The sequence below is a fragment of the Squalius cephalus genome (assembly GCF_949319135.1).
Source record: "Squalius cephalus genome assembly, chromosome: 21".
Taxonomy (NCBI): domain Eukaryota; kingdom Metazoa; phylum Chordata; class Actinopteri; order Cypriniformes; family Leuciscidae; genus Squalius; species Squalius cephalus.
The window spans coordinates 7,743,530-7,761,504 of record NC_137142.1 but is presented as its reverse complement, the minus strand read 5'-3'; the positions used below and the strand labels follow the sequence as shown (position 1 = coordinate 7,761,504).

At 39.4% G+C, this 17,975-nt stretch overlaps 1 protein-coding gene across 5 annotated transcripts in view; it reads left to right on the top strand.

Annotated features, from left to right (window-relative positions):
* Positions 1-17,975, top strand: part of pde10a (phosphodiesterase 10A) — a 151,466-nt gene that overhangs the window by 103,848 nt on the left and 29,643 nt on the right. For 3 of the 5 annotated variants that reach the window (XM_079855136.1, XM_079855132.1, XM_079855134.1), the window contains exons 3-6: positions 8,551-8,579; positions 11,207-11,330; positions 13,706-13,755; positions 14,334-14,474. In XM_079855136.1, the coding sequence (XP_079711262.1) occupies positions 8,551-8,579; positions 11,207-11,330; positions 13,706-13,755; positions 14,334-14,474 (344 nt within the window). The remainder of the gene's footprint in view (positions 1-8,550; positions 8,580-11,206; positions 11,331-13,705; positions 13,756-14,333; positions 14,475-17,975) is intronic. The other 2 variants (XM_079855133.1, XM_079855135.1) reach the window with 1 other exon arrangement.

Genomic DNA, 17,975 nt, shown 5'->3' with positions numbered 1-17,975 from the left:
TGGTTTAAAGTATAGGTTGAAAAATAAAGAGCTTGAGGATGTCAGTTATTTCAAAGACTGTTACAGTTTGTTGAAAAATGATTTAGAATAAATTGTTTAGAAGACACTAGGAATGTGTTTTAAGAAAATACATATTTTTTCATTGTTGACTGGTGTGTGTAATTTCTGCACCAGACCTGTGTTCAAATGGGTTTGTTCTGTTTTCCATATCCACCATTGGCCAGTAGCAGTGCCGTTTTTAGATATTTAGATGTTGTTATATATATATATATTTCATAACAAAGTGTTCATAAACATGGCAGCATCTAGGTTGCGTAGTTCCGTGGCTATATGCACCAGCCAAGCATTTTTCATTGAAATCAAGTGGAATGTTTACTCTCTTCAGGTGTTATTGACCTCTATGGCTCAAAAACATATTTTGAGTTAAAATGGCTTACAAAGTTGTGTCTGCGCATTAAGCTAGGATAACTGAAATTATTTTAAAGTAATGTTCTGTGATCAGTACAAGTTAAGCTCTTTTGACAGCATCTGTGGTACAGAGGTTGTAATGTCTTGCCCAATTGTAAGTACATTACATGTTTTTTGATTGTCAAAATAATGTACTTATTGACAGAAGACAAAACTGCTGAAATCTGCTTTACTTTTCATGCTGAATTGAGAGATTTCATTTCAGTTTACACAAACAATCTGGAGCAGATATTTGCCCACTGAGAGCTTGACAGAAACACATCTGCAAATCCCTGCATTGATTACCAAAGATTTCCATCTGGGAATACCAGAAATGGAAAGTATGACGTAAGCATAGGTAGCCTGTGGTGCAAAGTGGAATATTGCCCTCCCTTAAGCTGTCTAGCAGAACCTGGGTAGAGAGACACTTATAGGCTCAGTTCTAAAACCCTCAGGTGCGCTTTCAAAAGGTAGACACCTTACCGATTCAGAAAAATACCACAATGACGAGTTCAGTGAATAAATCCCTCACAGTGAATAAACTGTGTTAATGTAAATGTAAAAGACAACTAATTTATTCAGTACCCTACAATATCAATTAAAAAGGTTTTATGCTATTTAAACCGATATTTGTCTGTGCACTTTTAAACTATGTTTAAATCTTCGCAGCATTAGCTTAGCAAAATGCTAACCGCAAACTCTATTGTAATCAGTTGTCACGTCTCTCGTTTGTAGTGACACACCAAACCGACGTCAAAGAACTAGTGCTGATGAAAGCCGACTGTGCTGTTACTTTGCGTCGCCTGCGTCGGGGGGAAAAGCTGCACTTGAACACACCGAGAGAACTACAGCCGACTGTCAGCTAGCATGCGCGTTCTGCGCCTACATGTAAATGATGCAACTGTCTTTTTCTACAGATATATTCATCTGTATTCGTCATTCAAAAAGGGAAACCGACGCTGCAGGTTGCAGATACACAAACCGTAAACAAAGCATTTTGAATGCGTTTTGAATATCAATCCTCTAAACACTTTCTTTATTCCACTCTGCTCATGTTAATATTGAAATATTTACCAAGGAATACTCAGGTAAGATGATGTCAAATTAGAACAGCCTTCTATCTGTACCGTTTTGACTTCTTTTCTCGCTGTTTTGCTATTATTCTTGTTCACTAAGCTGAACAGCCAATCAGAGTTTCCTCTTCCACCGACGGCCCAACGCAGATTCAACATGTTGGGAAAAAAAACCCCAACTGCGTCCAACTAGAGCCAATGGTGCGGAACACACCGTAAAAACCGGATCGTCGTCTTGTGCAATTTTTGTCTTATATGTAAGTTGCTGCCTACAGTAATAATAATAATAATAATAATAATAATAATACATCACACTTGTATAGCGCTTTTCTGGACACTCAAAGACGCTTCACATGGGGAATAAAACAAAACAAAACAAAAGGGGTTTTAAGGAAAAGCTAGTTTGAACAGGTGGGTTTTGAGTACTGATTTGAAGTTTGGTAGTGAGTCGGAGTTTCTAATGGATGTAGGGAGTGAGTTCCAGAGGATAGGGGCGGCGATAGCGAAGGCTCGATCCCCCAAGGTCCGGCGGTTAGTGCGGACAATCGGGGTAAGGCGGTTGGTGCCAGCTGAGCGGAGGTGGCGGGTGGGTTGATGCTGTTCCAGGAGCTCAGTGAGGTAGGGCGGGGCCAGGTTATGGAGGGACTTGTAGGTGAGGAGGAGGAGCTTATATTGAATGCGATAATGAACAGGTAGCCAATGGAGCTGCTGGAGAACAGGGGTGATGTGTTCTCGGGACCGGGTGTGGGTGAGGAGGCGGGCGGCTGAGTTCTGGATGTATTGCAGTTTTTGTAGTTGATTGGTAGGAAGTCCGTAGAGAAGGCTATTGCAGTAGTCAAGTCTTGAAGTTATGAATGCGTGAATGAGGATTTCAGCTGTTGACAGGGTAAGGGAGGGGCGAAAGCGGGCAATGTTGCGGAGGTGGAAAAAGGATAGTTTAGTGATATGGTTGATGTGTGTTCGGTATGAGAGGGTGGAGTCCATTATGATACCAAGGTTTCGGACAGAGAGGGAGGGGGTGACATTATGTCCGTCGATAAGGAGAGTAAAGTTCTGAATAGAAGAGAGGAGAGATTTTGGGCCGGTGATAAGGAGTTTTGTTTTATTGCTGTTGAGTTTAAGAAAGTTATTGTCCATCCAGGTTTTAATGTCGGAAATGCAATTGGTGATGGTGGAGAGGATAGCCGGGGTGATGGATTTGGTGGACATGTAGAGTTGGGTATCATCGGCGTAGCAGTGAAAATGGAGTCCATGGTGGCGGATGATCTGACCGAGGGGAAGCATGTAGATGGTGAAGAGGAGGGGGCCGAGCACGGAACCTTGGGGGACACCATGGGTGACGGGAGGTGTGGGAGTTGCAGTTGTTAACAGAGACAAAGTGGTGACGGTCAGAGAGGTAGGAGGTGAGCCAGAGAAGTGCTGTGCCAGAGATGCCAATAGATTTAAGACGATGGAGGAGGACAGTATGGTCTATTGTGTCAAATGCAGCGGAGAGGTCGAGGAGAAGGAGGATGGATATGGAACCAGAGTCGGCAGCAATGAGGAGATCATTTGTGACTTTAAGAAGTGCTGTTTCTGTGCTGTGGTGTGGACGGAATCCGGATTGAAATGTTTCGAAGAGTTGAGAGGAGTGGAGATGTTGGTGGAGTTGTGTGATGACGGCGCGTTCCAGAATTTTTGAAAGTAACGGGAGATTGGAGATGGGTCTGAAGTTGTCCAGATTGTCAGGGTTGAGGCCAGGTTTTTTCAGGAGGGGTGTGATGGACGCAAGTTTTAGCGGTGATGGAACAGATCCAGACGTAAGGGAAGTGTTGATGATGATGGTGATGAGAGGGATGAGGATTTGTTGACAGGTTTTGAAGAGGGGAGAAGGGATCGGGTCAAGCTGGCAGTTGGAGAATTTCATGGTTGAGAGGAGTTTGGAGGTGTCAGAGGGAGACAGAGGAGAGAAGGAGGAAAAGCTGTGGTGTGTGAGCGGAGTGAGTTGATATTCAGAAGGAGGAGAAGCGGAGGAAGTGGATGCTAGTGAACAGTGTATGGTATGGATTTTGGTATGGTAGGATGACAGGAAGTTATTGCATTTGTCTGTAGTGAATGTGGAGGTTATATTGTCCTTGGGTTTGGTCAGTTTTGCATATGTGGAGAATAGGGTGCGGGAGTCGGAAGAATTTGAGTGGATGAGTTGTGAGTAGAAGTTGGACCGGGCAGTTTTGAGAGTAGAATTGTATGTGGTTATGGCGTGTTTGTAGGCTTGGGCATGGACAGTGAGACCGGATTTTTTATGGATCCTTTCAAGTTGTCTTTTTTGTCTTTTGAGAATGTGAAGATCTGGGGTGTACCAAGGTGCAGAGGTGGAGAAGGAGACTGAGGCAGTTTTAAGGGGGCCATTTGGTTGAGGCAGGTGGAGAGTGTGTGGTTGTAGAAGTTGACTAGATCAGAGGCAATCGGGTCAGAGGGAATCGAAGAAGTAGAGATGGCATGGGATATGGAGGAGGTGAGAGAGATGGGACTAATGGATTTCAGGTTTCGAAATGTAATTGTTCTTTTGTGTTTGACGGTAGGAGAGGGGGTAATGATATACAAGGTGATGGCCAGATGATCAGAAATTGTGAGGTCGGTCAATGAAAGGTTATGTATGGTGAGGGAGGGTGTGGAACAGACCAGGTCTAGGATATTTCCATGATTATGTGTAGGTGAAGTGACATGCTGGGTGAGGTTGAGGCAGTTTAAAATGTCCAAAAAGTCAGATGTGAATTTTGCTGCCGGAGAGTCGATATGAATGTTGAAGTCACCAATGAGGAGAATGGATGGAGAAATAGAGGACAGCTGAGTTACGAAGTCAGTGAAATCAGAAAGAAATGATGGGCAAGTTTTGGGAGGGCGGTAGATGACTGCAGCAGTGAGTGATTGGGAACCAGGAAGTCTGAAAGCCAAGTGTTCAAATGAGGATACAACCGGGATGGGGATGGGGCAGATGGAGATATCGCTGCGGTGAATGACTGCGATGCCACCTCCTCGCCGGTCCAGACGGGGGTTGTCGATGAAGGAGTATCCAGGTGGGGTGGTCTGATTTAATGCAATGTAGTCCATGGGTGTGTGCCAGGTTTCAGTAAGACAGAGAAAATCCAGTTTATTGTCAATAATGAATTCACAGAGGAGCAGGCTTTTATTGTTAAGTGATCTTGTATTGAATAGCACTGATTTAAGAGGCTTTTGTTGTGAAATCCAAGTGGCGGAAGTTGAGACGGGCAGGAGGTTAGATGAAGTCACGTGAAGAGTGCGCGGATGACGTATGCGGATGTTGTTGTTGCGCCGGTGTCCAGGCGGGAGTGAACTACGGCCGGACCAGAAAGATGGAATACTGTTTTCGGCACTGAAGTAGTAGAGAAGATTGCGACGGGAGCCTCGGTGGATATAAGGGCGACGACGGAGAAGACAGTGTTGTTGCAGAGTAGAAGTGATGTCCAGTGAAGGAGGTGCACGGTGGTTGAATCTGAGAAGCTGCAAGGATGTGTATCGAAGCGCCATTATCAGAGCCGTAGATGACAAGAGCCGCAGAGAGGCCAGCAGGAAGGTCATAAACAGTAGCCGCATAGCTGACAGGCTGCTCCGGAGTGCAGGCCGGCCAGTAACCGGGCTGTAATCCACTGCTCGAGCAGAACACAGCGGGGATGGGCCGAAGGCAACCCCGGGAGCTAGCTTGTTGGTGGTCACAGCCGAGTCACAACGTGACAGGCAGCAGATGCGGCGACCAGGCAAAGACACAGTCCAGATCTTGAGGCAGGAACAGATATCACCGGTACCAAACAAAGTCAGTAGGTAAAACCGTTTAGTTGCAAACAAACTTTTTCGTCCGGTGTGAGAAGCGGCAGCCAAAACACGCCAGCGTCCTCTCACTTCCGGTCAAGCTCGGCTTTTCCCTCTGAGCTCCAGAGGACCCAATAAAGCTCCTATAACAGTATATGTGTTGTTCCAAATCAGTCACTTGTTGGTTCATGTGGCTCTATTTCGCTTTGAAGGAAGTTACCTATCTAGACAGACTTGTCTATGTAGGCCAGGAACTCAGCCAGATTGTCATCACATGTGTTTGTAAGAAGGATCATCAGGAGTAGACACTGCCATACTTGCAGGTCCCGCAGTCAGCCATCCAGTGTTCTCTTGGACATGAATTGTGCTGATCTCTTATATAAATATATAATAAAAATGACTGTTTAGGCATATTGCCTGCTTATGTCAACAGGGAATCAAAAGAGATCAAAAGCTTTGACACAGCAGGATCAGTTGTCCTTGCATGGCTGCCTCTATCCACCCCCAAATTGATCCACACAGGCCTGTAATGTATCAACCATATTTAGGCGGGCTGATACAAGTGATCTGATGTTGGGAACAGTGCAAAGGCCACCATGTGCTTGTCCTCATTAAGTCCACTTGACCATAGAGCAGTGGTTCTCAACCTTTTTGACTCCAAGCCCAACCCTTGCCCCACCAAAATCTGAAACAACTAATAAGGCCCCTAAGAAAGTGGGATTTTTGTTGTTGTTTCGATTCAGTTCCAATTGTGTCATTGCAGTTGAAATCAATAATATTTCTGAATACTTATTGTCTTTTAAACCCCAGCTGAGCAAGCCAAAGGTCATTTAGGTGATGATAGAGGAAAAAAATAAGTCATATGACTTTCCAGTTGTTGGGGATTCACTGGATAAAGATTAAGAACAATGCTTTTTTTTATTATTATTATTATTTTTATCCACAATTTCTGACTGCCAAAATATCTGGCTTGGCAGAACTACAAAAATGTATAAAAATTTCCATGGTGTTTTAAGATTTTAATTAGCATGACTGTTCCTGGTTTCAAATCACACTTTACAATTCTGGCTACCTCATTTATCCAGGTTTTCCACTACCATGGAGATTCTAGTAGGTTGTTGAGCAGGTGAATTAAAATAATAAATATCTCGATTTGGAGTTGTTTTAATCATCTTTAGGCCCCATGTTTGAGAGTCTCTTCCGTCATTTTAGGTTTCAGAAGGGTGCTCATCATGAGCATCCACTATGCACCCCCGATCACTTGATTACTAAAGTGTGAACCGCAATGACTTAGGGTGCCATTTGGGTCAGGACCTTGGGTCCAAAAGTCTCGAGACCACATTGAAAATTTTAAACTTTCAACAATTCAACGAATTTTACGAGGTGGCTAATTCGTACGAATTCATAAGATGTTACTCTTATGAATTCGTACAATTTTTGGTAAATCTTACATATTTTACGAGTTGACCAATTCGTAGGAATGACCTACCCATCACTGGGGTTTAGACAAATCATACGAATTTTACGAGATGGCTAATTCGTACAAATTCATACGACCTCACTCATACGAATTTGCCACCTTTTACTCACTCGTGAGATTGTGTTGGAATAACTGGAAATAAAAAGTTTTAGGATTTTAAAAAATGTAAAACAAATAAACATAATAACTCATCTGTACATGCATACAGTTTATTTACACGTTATATATTTATAAGTGTGTCCAGTGCCAAACTTTCTCTGGAAAAAAAACTTGGAAATCTGAATGCTGCAGATGGGTCATTGCTGTTTGCTGCTTTGGAATTGGTGTGATTGGCCTGTACATGTGAAAAATGCATGCCAAACATTTGGACTTGTAATTAGTTATGCAGATTTTGTATTTATTTAGATTCTGTGCTAATTACTTACTGTTTGTTCTGCAGTGCAAATTTAATAACGTAGAGACTGTTTAGCCACTCAAGTAGAGTTGTGGTCATGTTTACATACCCCTTGCAGAATCTACAAAATGTAATAATTAAAAAAATAAGAGGCATCATAAAAATTGTATGTTAGCTTGGGACCACATCGGTACCTGTGAGCAGTCTGACGTATGTCATATTACTTGCTGTTGCGAGCGAGCTATAATGCTTGCACTGAGATACATTCTACACGTTTATATGCATCACTTCCTGTGTTCTGCACACTGACTGAACTTCGGTTTAAATGGGGGAATCCAGTAGGAAGAGTTATCTGAACGTCTCCAGGTTTTTACAAACTCACTGGCCTCAGAAACAGGTGTTTTCTCTGGAGAACAAAAGGAGGCAAATTCTCTCAAATTATTTTTATCCCTATTCATCTGAATGTGGATGTTCACAGCTGTGTCTGTATGTAATGCATGGCATGTGTTTGTAGGTTGACGGAGCTTTTGCAAGCCATTCTATCTTTTGCAGTTTGATATTTGCCAAGGGCTTGGGTATTAGTTTATAAAAACTTAGATTTTTGCTTAAGATTTGAAGCTTGCATAGCCTGAGAAAGAACGCTTATCAATGCAGTGGAAAATTGTCAGTTTGGCTACATGAGTTACTCATTGAATGTTCCCTAACACCGTGTTCTAACCAGGCAGGGGGAAAAAATGCTTCTTTTTTTTTTTTTTTCTTAATCAGTTGCAAATGTGACAATTAGGAAAGTGACAGAATTACACAGAACTTTTTGTTGGTTGCTTGGTTTCTTATTCTGTTGCATTCTGCTCTCATTTGCCCAAAATTCTTCTCCACAGAGCAAGGTTTTGTATATTGTTCTACTGCAATTCTGTCAAATGTGTAGTATGGCACCTGGTCAGGACACTGGAGTCAGTTTCAGTGTAGCTACACATTAAATTGTGTTTGTTTTTGTGTTTGTGTTGGAACTGTGGCACAGCGGTCAGTGCATGACACATTTAGCTGTGTTGCTCATGTCGGTGATGCAGATTTTATCCTGTTTCTCATGCTTTACTGTTTTCTCTTTAAAATCCCACAAATTAACTTAATTCATATAATTAAAGACATAAAAAGTCCATAAATTAAATAAATAAAAAAAATGTAAGTAAACGCACAAGACTGTAAAAATGGGTCGCATAATAAATCTAAATAAAACATGCTTTATGTAAATGAAGGGACGTTCTGCCCAGTCATCCATGAAAGTGACTTTGTGTTACAGTATATGCTCATCTTCATTTGTTTTGACATGGTTTTCTTTTCTATTTTAACAGATGACTCCTCAGCTAAAGAAGTTAGCAGGGTAAGTGAGGCATCGCATTTGCTTTTGCCCATTTTGTGTGTGTGTGTGTGTGTGTGTGTGTTTTACCTTTAACCCTGTAAAGCCTGACATAAAAAATAATAGTCTATATAAGTTATGTATATATAAGTTTGTATATGTGTGTTTTTTATTTTTTTTATATATACATCTGGCTTTTATGGCTCATAGTATGATAGAAGAGAATATCTGCTCATACTCATTTGAACGATTTGGAGGCCTGAAATATGCAATTTGATGCAGTTTCTGATACTTATATGGCCAAAAAGTAGACAAAATTCTGATAGCTTTTAATGTAAATGAATGAAATCTTATAACAGTATAGCAGACTATGTGTATAAAATGCATATAAATATAAATTGTCGTTCTATATCTCCCAATAATACATCTTAGTAAGATGATATTCAAATGTTAAGTTTTATGATCAAAGCTCTATAGTTTTTATTGCAGGGGGAAAACATTAATGCAATGTGATACAATGATGATTGAGAGATGAATAACAAATGTTCCTCAAAAGCCTAATGTATCATATTTGACACTCACATTTTTTTCTGAAATAAAGTAAACCTAAGGATCTTCAGTAAATGTTCATCTTGAAATATGACTTACATTATAAAAGTTATTCTTTTGTTTACTTTATAAAAATCATTAAAGATAAAATGACATGTGCATCACGACCTAAAGGGGGCATTTTTACAATTTTACTGAAGGACCTTTTACTTGCTAAAAAAGTATAAACTATCAATCAGATGACAGACAGCATGTAGATGATTATGTTCAACAGGTTTTTCAGCAAAATTTAGAGGCCTTAGAAATGTGCTTATCAAATGTGATGCAGTAGCCTTTATAGGGTTAACCTTAAAGCAGTCATAATATGAGGAATCAATGTTGTAGAATGAAAAGGATCTCTTACATTTAATTTTTTTAATTTTTTTATTAAAGTAAGTGTGTAGCAGCAAAAGTGTTGACATTCATGTTACTGGGGAGAAGCGCTCATGGAACACTTCATTGAAAGTTTCTGCTAATAATCACAATAAGCAACACACACACACACACACACACACACACATACAGCTGCTAAATATGAAAGTGTCTGATGTATGAAAAATGACACTGAGAACACAAACCATGTGACAGATTTAAATGAGCGGAGGCAATGAGCTGTTAATGAGATCATTGCCACTTTAATGGGCTAGGGTTAGGAGCACACACACTGTGCTCTGAGCACTTAGGTCTGCTGATTTAGGGGACAGAGATGAAGAAATTAAACTGGGCCGGTGGAGAGGGACAGGAATAGCAGAACAAGGACTTTTTGGAGAAGGACAGCGGGGACGTCGCCTGTCCTCAGTGCGTCACAAGTTCATGTACATAAACAGGATGTGTAGGGAGCTGTTCCCGTGGGGGGGCACCTCACACACCCCTCGTCCACCGGCCCACTCTGACCTTTCACACAGGGACAGAAATAGACATTCTTGTTTGGGCCTGCCGTTCACTCCTCCTGATTTGGATGTTAAAATTATGTATTATACAAGTTTTATTCATATTTCATGTGCATATTGTGCGAAAAAAGCTTCATTATTGGATGTTCATGATTATACTGCTTTTTAAGGTGAGAATTTTTTGGCCTAAATGTCAAAAGGCGGTCCCATAATGCACTGCAATAATTTCAGCGAAAAATCCACCCAGAATGGAGGACAAAGCAAGACGGTTTTCAGTCTGATTGAATGGTTGACTGTTTAACAATGTATTTGTATTTTTATGTTGTTCCCTAATGCAAAATTCTAAATTTTAATGGTAAATTGACTCTCCTGTGTGGATGGCTAAATATGAGATTTAGTGGAACATAATGTTCAACTTTTAGCAAAAAAAATTAACTACTACACTAGCATTCAAAAGTTTGGGGGTAGTAAGATTTTTTGTTTGTTTGTTTTCACAGAAATTAATACTTTTATTCAGCAAGGATGCATTAAATTGATCAAAAATGACAGTAAATACTTTTTCATTTTGAACTTTCAATTTGTAAAACAACCCTTTTTATCACTGTTTCCAAAAAAAAAAAAAAATTCAGCATTGATAATAGTAATTAATGTTTATTGAGCACCTATTCAACATATTAGAATGATTTCTGAAGGATCATATGACACTGAAAACTGGAGTAATGATGCTGAAAAATTGTAGGAATATTTCACAATATTACTGTCTTTGCACATTTTTGATCATATTGACTATTTAAAATAACTGTTTTCTATTTTAACATATATTATATAATTTATTCCTATGATGAAAAGGCTGAATTTTCAGCAGCCATCAATGTCACTTGTTCAGCATATTAGAATGATTTCTGAATGTCTCTGAAGACTGGAGAAATGATGCTGAAAATTCAGCTTTCCCATCATAGGAATAAATTACATTTGAATATGCATTAAAATATAAACTGTTCTTTTAAATCGTAATAATGTTTCACTGTTTTACTATTTTTTTGATTAAATAAATGCAGCCTTGGTGAGCATAGGAGACTTTTTTTAAACATTTTTGAGGAGTAGGGTACTTCTAGCTATAGTGTGTAGTATACAGTGCATGTGCATGTGAATGTGTGTGTCTCTTGTGTCCAGCAGTACCAGGACACGGATATGCAGAGCGTCGTATATGAGCTCAACAGCTACATGGAGCAGCGGCTGGACACTGGAGGAGACAACAAGCTACTGCTCTATGAGTTGTGCAACATCATCAAAACAGGTCAGAGTCTTTCCGTCTCATCCACACACACAAACACTCACAGAGCCCAAATTACCCACGTCAGCCATTCATAACACTTAATAATTCTTAAAGGATTATTTCACTTCAGAATTAAAAATTAAAACTCACCCCCATGTCATCTAAGATGTTCATGTCTTTCTTTCTTCAGTCGAAAAGAAATGAAGTTTTTTTGAGGAAAACATTCCAGGATTTTTCTCCATATAGTGGACTTCAATGGGGTCCAACAGGTTGAAGGTCCAATTGCAGTTTCAGTGCAGATTCAAAGGACTACACAATCCCAGCCGAGGAATGAGGGTCTTATCTTGCCAAACGATCGGTCATTTTCTAAAAAAAAATATATATATATACATATAAATACTTTTTAACCACAAATGCTCATCTTGCACTAGCGATGCGATGCGTCACACATTATGTAGCCTAATCACGTTGAAAGGTCACACATGTTCCAGTTCTCATTTTCTCCTCCAACTTCAAAATAGTCCGACATCGTTGCTCGATGCCGTTTGACTTAGTCTTTGCATGCATGCTTTGCAAACACTAGGTCTGTACTTCCGCCTATGTCACGTGTGTATCACAGCTAGTGCAAGATGAGCATTTGTGGTTAAAAAGTATATAAATGTTTTTTTTTTTTTTTTTTTTTAATGACTGATCGTTTCGCTAGATAAGACCATTATTCCTCGGCTGGGATTGTGTAGAGTCCTTTGACGCTGCATTGAAACAGCAATTTAGACCTTCAACCTGTTGGACCCCATTGAGGTCCACTATATGGAGAAAAATCCTGGAATGTTATCCTCAAAAACCTAAATCTCTTTTCGAATGAAGAAAGAAAGACATGAACATCTTGAATGATGTGGGGGTGAGTAAATCTGAAGTGAACTAATCCTTTATCTGTTCTTATTAATATTATAAAACATTATTATAGTTAAAATGTTACTAAAATTTTTACCAACTGACACACTTGGAGACGAACATAATTCGGAATTAGGCCTAAGAATTAGACACCAACAATAACAAGTTACAGCATTCACATGGTCCTCGTAAACAGCACATTGCTCCGAAGCAGAAATGTGAATGCAACGTAGCTGCCAGTACAGATGAAGGTGTAGTGAATCCAGGTTAAAAGGTCTAAGTATGGGTGTTCCCCATCTCTCTCCTCCACACACACAAGCTGATTGAGCAGCGCTCAACCTGTCACTTCCCATCCACCCACGCTTCATCTGCATGCTGAAGCACTGCAGAGCGCTGGGATTCATTCCGGCCCCCTGCACGTCTCACGCACGCCAAGCTGGTGCGCACCGGTTTCAGAAATTAACTTTGTTTTCTATTTGGGAGTAATATTTGGATATAGATTTTCAGGGGCATTTTGTACCTTGATGAGGTACCATAATTGTTTTTCAATTCTATAACAATATATACAACTATATAACAGTGTTCTGTCCATTTATGTCAAATACTTATTTGAATCAGTTCTCAGAAATAAATTCTCAATAGCTATGTTTCCGTCCACCTATTTTTCTGGACATCGCATAAAAAAATATTGGATGGAAAGTTGCGTGTAAATTCTAAAAATGTGCATAAAAACATACTCAATTGAGGCATAAGATTTTTTTTATCTATACAGTGGAAACACTTTTACCGAATAAATCCCTCGATACGCAACAAAAAACTCACATGACTTTGCCTCAGAGGATGTGATTGGATAACTGGACTAACCAGCGGATCAGTTTAATTGCACAGCTTCTCAAATGTTGGTTTGATCATTCTGAAATGCCTGAGCCAAAGTCTGTAATCAGAATGATTTGGTTTAATTCCCTCCTAGAAGCATCTCACATAATTGTGTTCCCAAATACTAGGCATCCGAACGCAAGATAACATGACAGCGTTTATTGCGTTTCATCTGCTGAGACGCAAGTCATTTATGATGTAGGATAAAAGAGCCACAGTGGCTTCCCTGATTGCAGCCGCTTCCGTTTTTCATTAGAGATATTTTGCGGCAATTTCCCAGGAAGTGGTGATTTTGTACTCTTGAACACAAGGGATTGAAATGATGCTTTATTCGCAAATGTTTTATGCGATATTCCAATTTTGAATGGAAACATGGCAATTTTTTTTCTTTTTTTCCATTCTTTTGGCCCCTTCTACTTGGATATTCTTCAAAAGCAAGAATCATTATATCTGTTAAAAACATTAGCCATATGTATTAGCACTTTGCTGTCTTTTCCCCCTAGAAATGCCATGCTGAATCTCGGCCCATTTTTGTCCAGTAAAATTCTTTTGGAATGTTTAAAACATGATACAGTACATCATCCTGTTTTTTCATCCCTACATCCTTTTTTTTTTTTTTTTTTTCACAGCCACAAAAGCTGATGGATTTGCACTTTACTTCCTTGGAGAATGCAACAATGTAAGTATTTTCAATTCTGGTTGAGTTAATAGTATACTCAAACTCAAGTGTAAAGTCATTAAAACATTGATTTAAGAAAGGATGTAAATATTTTAGTGACCATTTAAAAATCTATTTTAGATTATTTAAAGAAGCCAGTTTTTGCCTAGATGCTTAAATTTAACTAGGAACAATCTATATTTGCTCAACAAATCTAATTTCTAAGCACTGAAGCATTAGAGGTCTTAAGATCATGAGAAACATAAACTCAGCCAAGTGAGTCCAAACCTTTGATTGGTCATGTACATGTTCTGTTTGTCTCAAAATGGCCTGGAATTTCTATAGCATTAAAACACTTGAGAACACTGCTATGTTCATTTCCTCTCTTTTATCCACTTGAGTGGTTTTCAGTTTAAATGTAATTGTTTTCCATCTTATGAAAGTACTGTTAACAGTTTTTAGGCCAATGTTGTATTTTAGACAGGATAGGGATATATAATAAGATTTTAAGTACAGACAAATATTATAGTTACAGTGACGAATCAAGACATTTTCCTTAACGTCATGCTGTTTTGTTGATGTTGCTTTCCCTGTCACAGAGTTTATGTTTGTTCACTCCAACGGGGGCAAAAGAGGGGCTTCCTGGGCTCATCCCCTCTGGTCCCATCACGTTTGGGACCACCATCGCCGCTCACGTTGCAAAGACACGCAAGACACTACTTGTAGAGGACATCATAGGGGTGAGCCACATGCTGTTTTCACTCATTTCCAAGATCCTCAAAATAATTTTACTGCATCTCAATTGGGCAGTATTTGCACTAATAATTCTAACTGCTATTTCTACTATTTTAGCAAATATATATTTTATAAGATTACCTAAAGTGGATGTGAAATTTGTCGCTACTCTGAATGTGTAATGTCACATCCAGTTTGTCATACACTGGGAACAATTAACCCCCTGAGGTCGGCAATCACGCCGGCGTGATCTACTCGTTTTTTTTTTTATCAGTGCAAAATACTCTGTTGATTTTGATTTTACATACTTGTGTTGTACATCATTCAAAGCTGTTAAATGTCTTCTTTTATTTGTGTACACTCATAATAAAAACAAAATGTTGTGTTTTCCGTAAAACAAAGAAAATAAACATGATGCGCGTTCTGCCGTCTCTCTCAATGTGAAACTCATTCTGAAACGCGACAGAAAATGACCTGTAACTCAGCGAATGTTTGTCACACAGACTTGAAACGCATGTCTATACAACGCTTGGAATCTCTATTTTTAAAGTATGTAAATAATATAAAAAACAAATATTCTATTTTTAAGTAATCCATACGAAAGCAGCGGCATGTACAGTTTCTCAAACGCGTCCTCATTAAATTTAATTTGAACACGCCTACGAGCGCACGAGCGATTGACATGATACAGTATTTTTATGGAAATGATCCATGCGGAGAAACACAGACCTGTAAACGCCCTCATCCCCTCAAAACAAAGAAGCAGAGACTTCGTAACTTACTCCTTACTGTGTTTGAAAGACGCGCCAGACTTACATTGGATTTAGGCTACCTCAGAAGAAGAAGAACGCGATTTGAAGACAATAAAGATTTAAGGTAAGAAATTTTTACATATTAGTTTGTTATTGTTGCATAAATGTCACATTGCAGTTGAACTGTTGCTAGATATATGGGGAATATTATAATATTTAGACCCGTGTTTACTGTTAAGCCTACTGTGTTTGTGGATATCTGGTCAAACGTAGATATGTATGGTAACCATAATGTTTTATATTTGAGCGCGATCGCGTTTGAATGTATCAGATTTTGCAGCGCGATCGCGTTTGAATGTATCATTTGAACATTTGAAAAGCAAAACGCACCAAACGGCTTCATGTTTTTACTATTATCTCATTTCATATCATCATAACGAATGGAAACATTTGAAGTAACATGATAATCAATATATTTTTCTCTAGCTTGGTTGTTACTGAAATATTTTGGAAGATTTATACTGCTATCTATTGTTATTATTATTTTACCCAGCACTGCGCATAGCTTATGCCTACAAGGCACAACAAACCTTGTGTTCATTATATTATATATTGTTGGAAACATTTGTGTGTGTGTGTGTGTGTGTGTGTATTTTGTGAACTTTAAAAAGCAATTTTAACCAGAAAAATCTAATATTTATTTCCAAAATCGTGCAGGCCTTTCTCTTGATATCAGTATGTTCACTTTTTTTTCAGGGCCCAGATGCCACTGAGTCCTGCCGACTTCAACATTCACATGAGTCTCTGGAACATGAACATGGTAAAGTGAAAATCAAACACCTTGGAAATTAAAGGTATGTATAATGTTTTTAGGAATGGCACAAAGGTCTGTCTTTGAAGTGTTTTTTTTTGGCATTTGTTGTGTATCTTTGGGTTATGTTGTGTTGTAAATAAATCCAAACAATTTAAAAAGCCATTCTTTTTTAAATCTCCTCATTTACAGTATTGTGCAAGGTTGCTCAGAATGACAGGGCTATTAGGAGCTATATTAGGATAGCTCCTAATAGGGCCGTTGGGGAGGTTCTTTGTCTTTCTCAGGTGAGAAAAGCTTACATATTAATGAGCTGCCGCATAAGGCTTTCTAACACAAAACACGTCGTAAAATTTTTAAATCAATATATTGTCTTCTCTGAATGAGCAGTCAGGGTGATTTTCACATTGTTTTGGAGCAAATATTCTAGGCTACGTGATACAATTTTCAAAAGTCTTGTGAAGAAATAATCAGTATGGGTTTCATGGCCTTATTTCAGTGAGAATTTTTTTTTGTATTTTCACAAACCACGCATAAATGTCATTATCTCAAAACTACAAACTTTTACATACATGCTGTTGATATATTGTTGTAGCAGAGTTTGTGCTGAATACAGTTTAATTAGACTTTAGCCATGAAAATGTCACAAGTAACAGAAATAACCAGAAATGTCAGAGCATGTCAGAACACCTCCAGGGCCCAGAAAACAGCTCAGACCTCAGAGGGTTAAACTGTGCACCATCTTAAATGTTCAATAACATGGACCATTCAGCTATGAGATTCAGCAACAGTTAAGTAACAGTGAAATATGTCTTAATTTTCATAAGAAATCCATTGGTAAAAAGACTGACTATGCATGACAAAATAACAAAATAGTTATTTTAGAGCATTGTTTCTCAACTGTGGGTCGCAAAACCCTTTTGAGTGGGAGTGAGTAGCCAAAGAAACAACAAAAACTTATTTCTAAAAAAAATTCTAATGGGAGACTTTTTTTTAAAAGATTTGCATGAAAGCTGTTGACTTTTCAGCAAAGACTTTCTCTTCTGTTAGACAAGGCTGTTTTGTGCCAGTATAGAAAGCCAAACATGCCAAAATCTGCTTCAACGTTTTTCCTCTCTCACTACCCATGATGATGGGGCGTCAGGGGTTTCATGGGGATTCCCCAGGGGGAGTGTGCAGTTGCGATGCATGCCCGCAAAATGCTGACACCTGGTTCATCTGCAACTCCCATCCAGCACCTGTAAGACCACAGCAGTTCTGGTTGCTGTGCCTTATAGTGCTGCTGGACAGGCCGTCTCTGCCCTGCATGCGATGGCCACCCTGCAAGTCTACCAGGCCAAAGCAGTCATTGCACAAGGGCAGTTCTGTGCCAGGGTTGATGCAGGAACTGCGCACAGTGATTGACCTTGATGAAAGTCCCCTCGGTCAAATAATGTCCACCTTGGTGGTCCAGAAGCACCCTCTGGCTAGACCTTGCAGAGATTGCGAGATGTTGACAAAGTGCACTTTCTCGATGCTCCCATCTCACAAGGTGGCCTTTTCAGTGATGCTGTCAGTGACTCTGCCCAGCAGTTCTCGGCAGTCCAGAAGCAGGCTGACGCAATCAAGAGCATTTAGTCATTTAGCATTTAGTCATTTAGCAGACGCTTTAGTCCAAAACGACTTACAAATTAGGACTTAATTAAGGGAGTCATCGTGAAGAGGCAAAAAACAACGCAAGAAGTGCTCAAAATACAAAATACAAAGTTCAGGCATTGTTCAGAGGAGCATAAGCCTGATAAGCGAGGATTTAAAGGAAAAGGAAAGATTTTTTTTATTAATTTTTTTTTTTTTTATGAGGTTAAGTGCTCACAGAACAGATGGGTTTTCAGTTGTCTTTTGAATGTTGCCAGGGATTCTGCATTCCGCATGAGGGTGGGGAGAGCATTCCACCAGCATGGAAC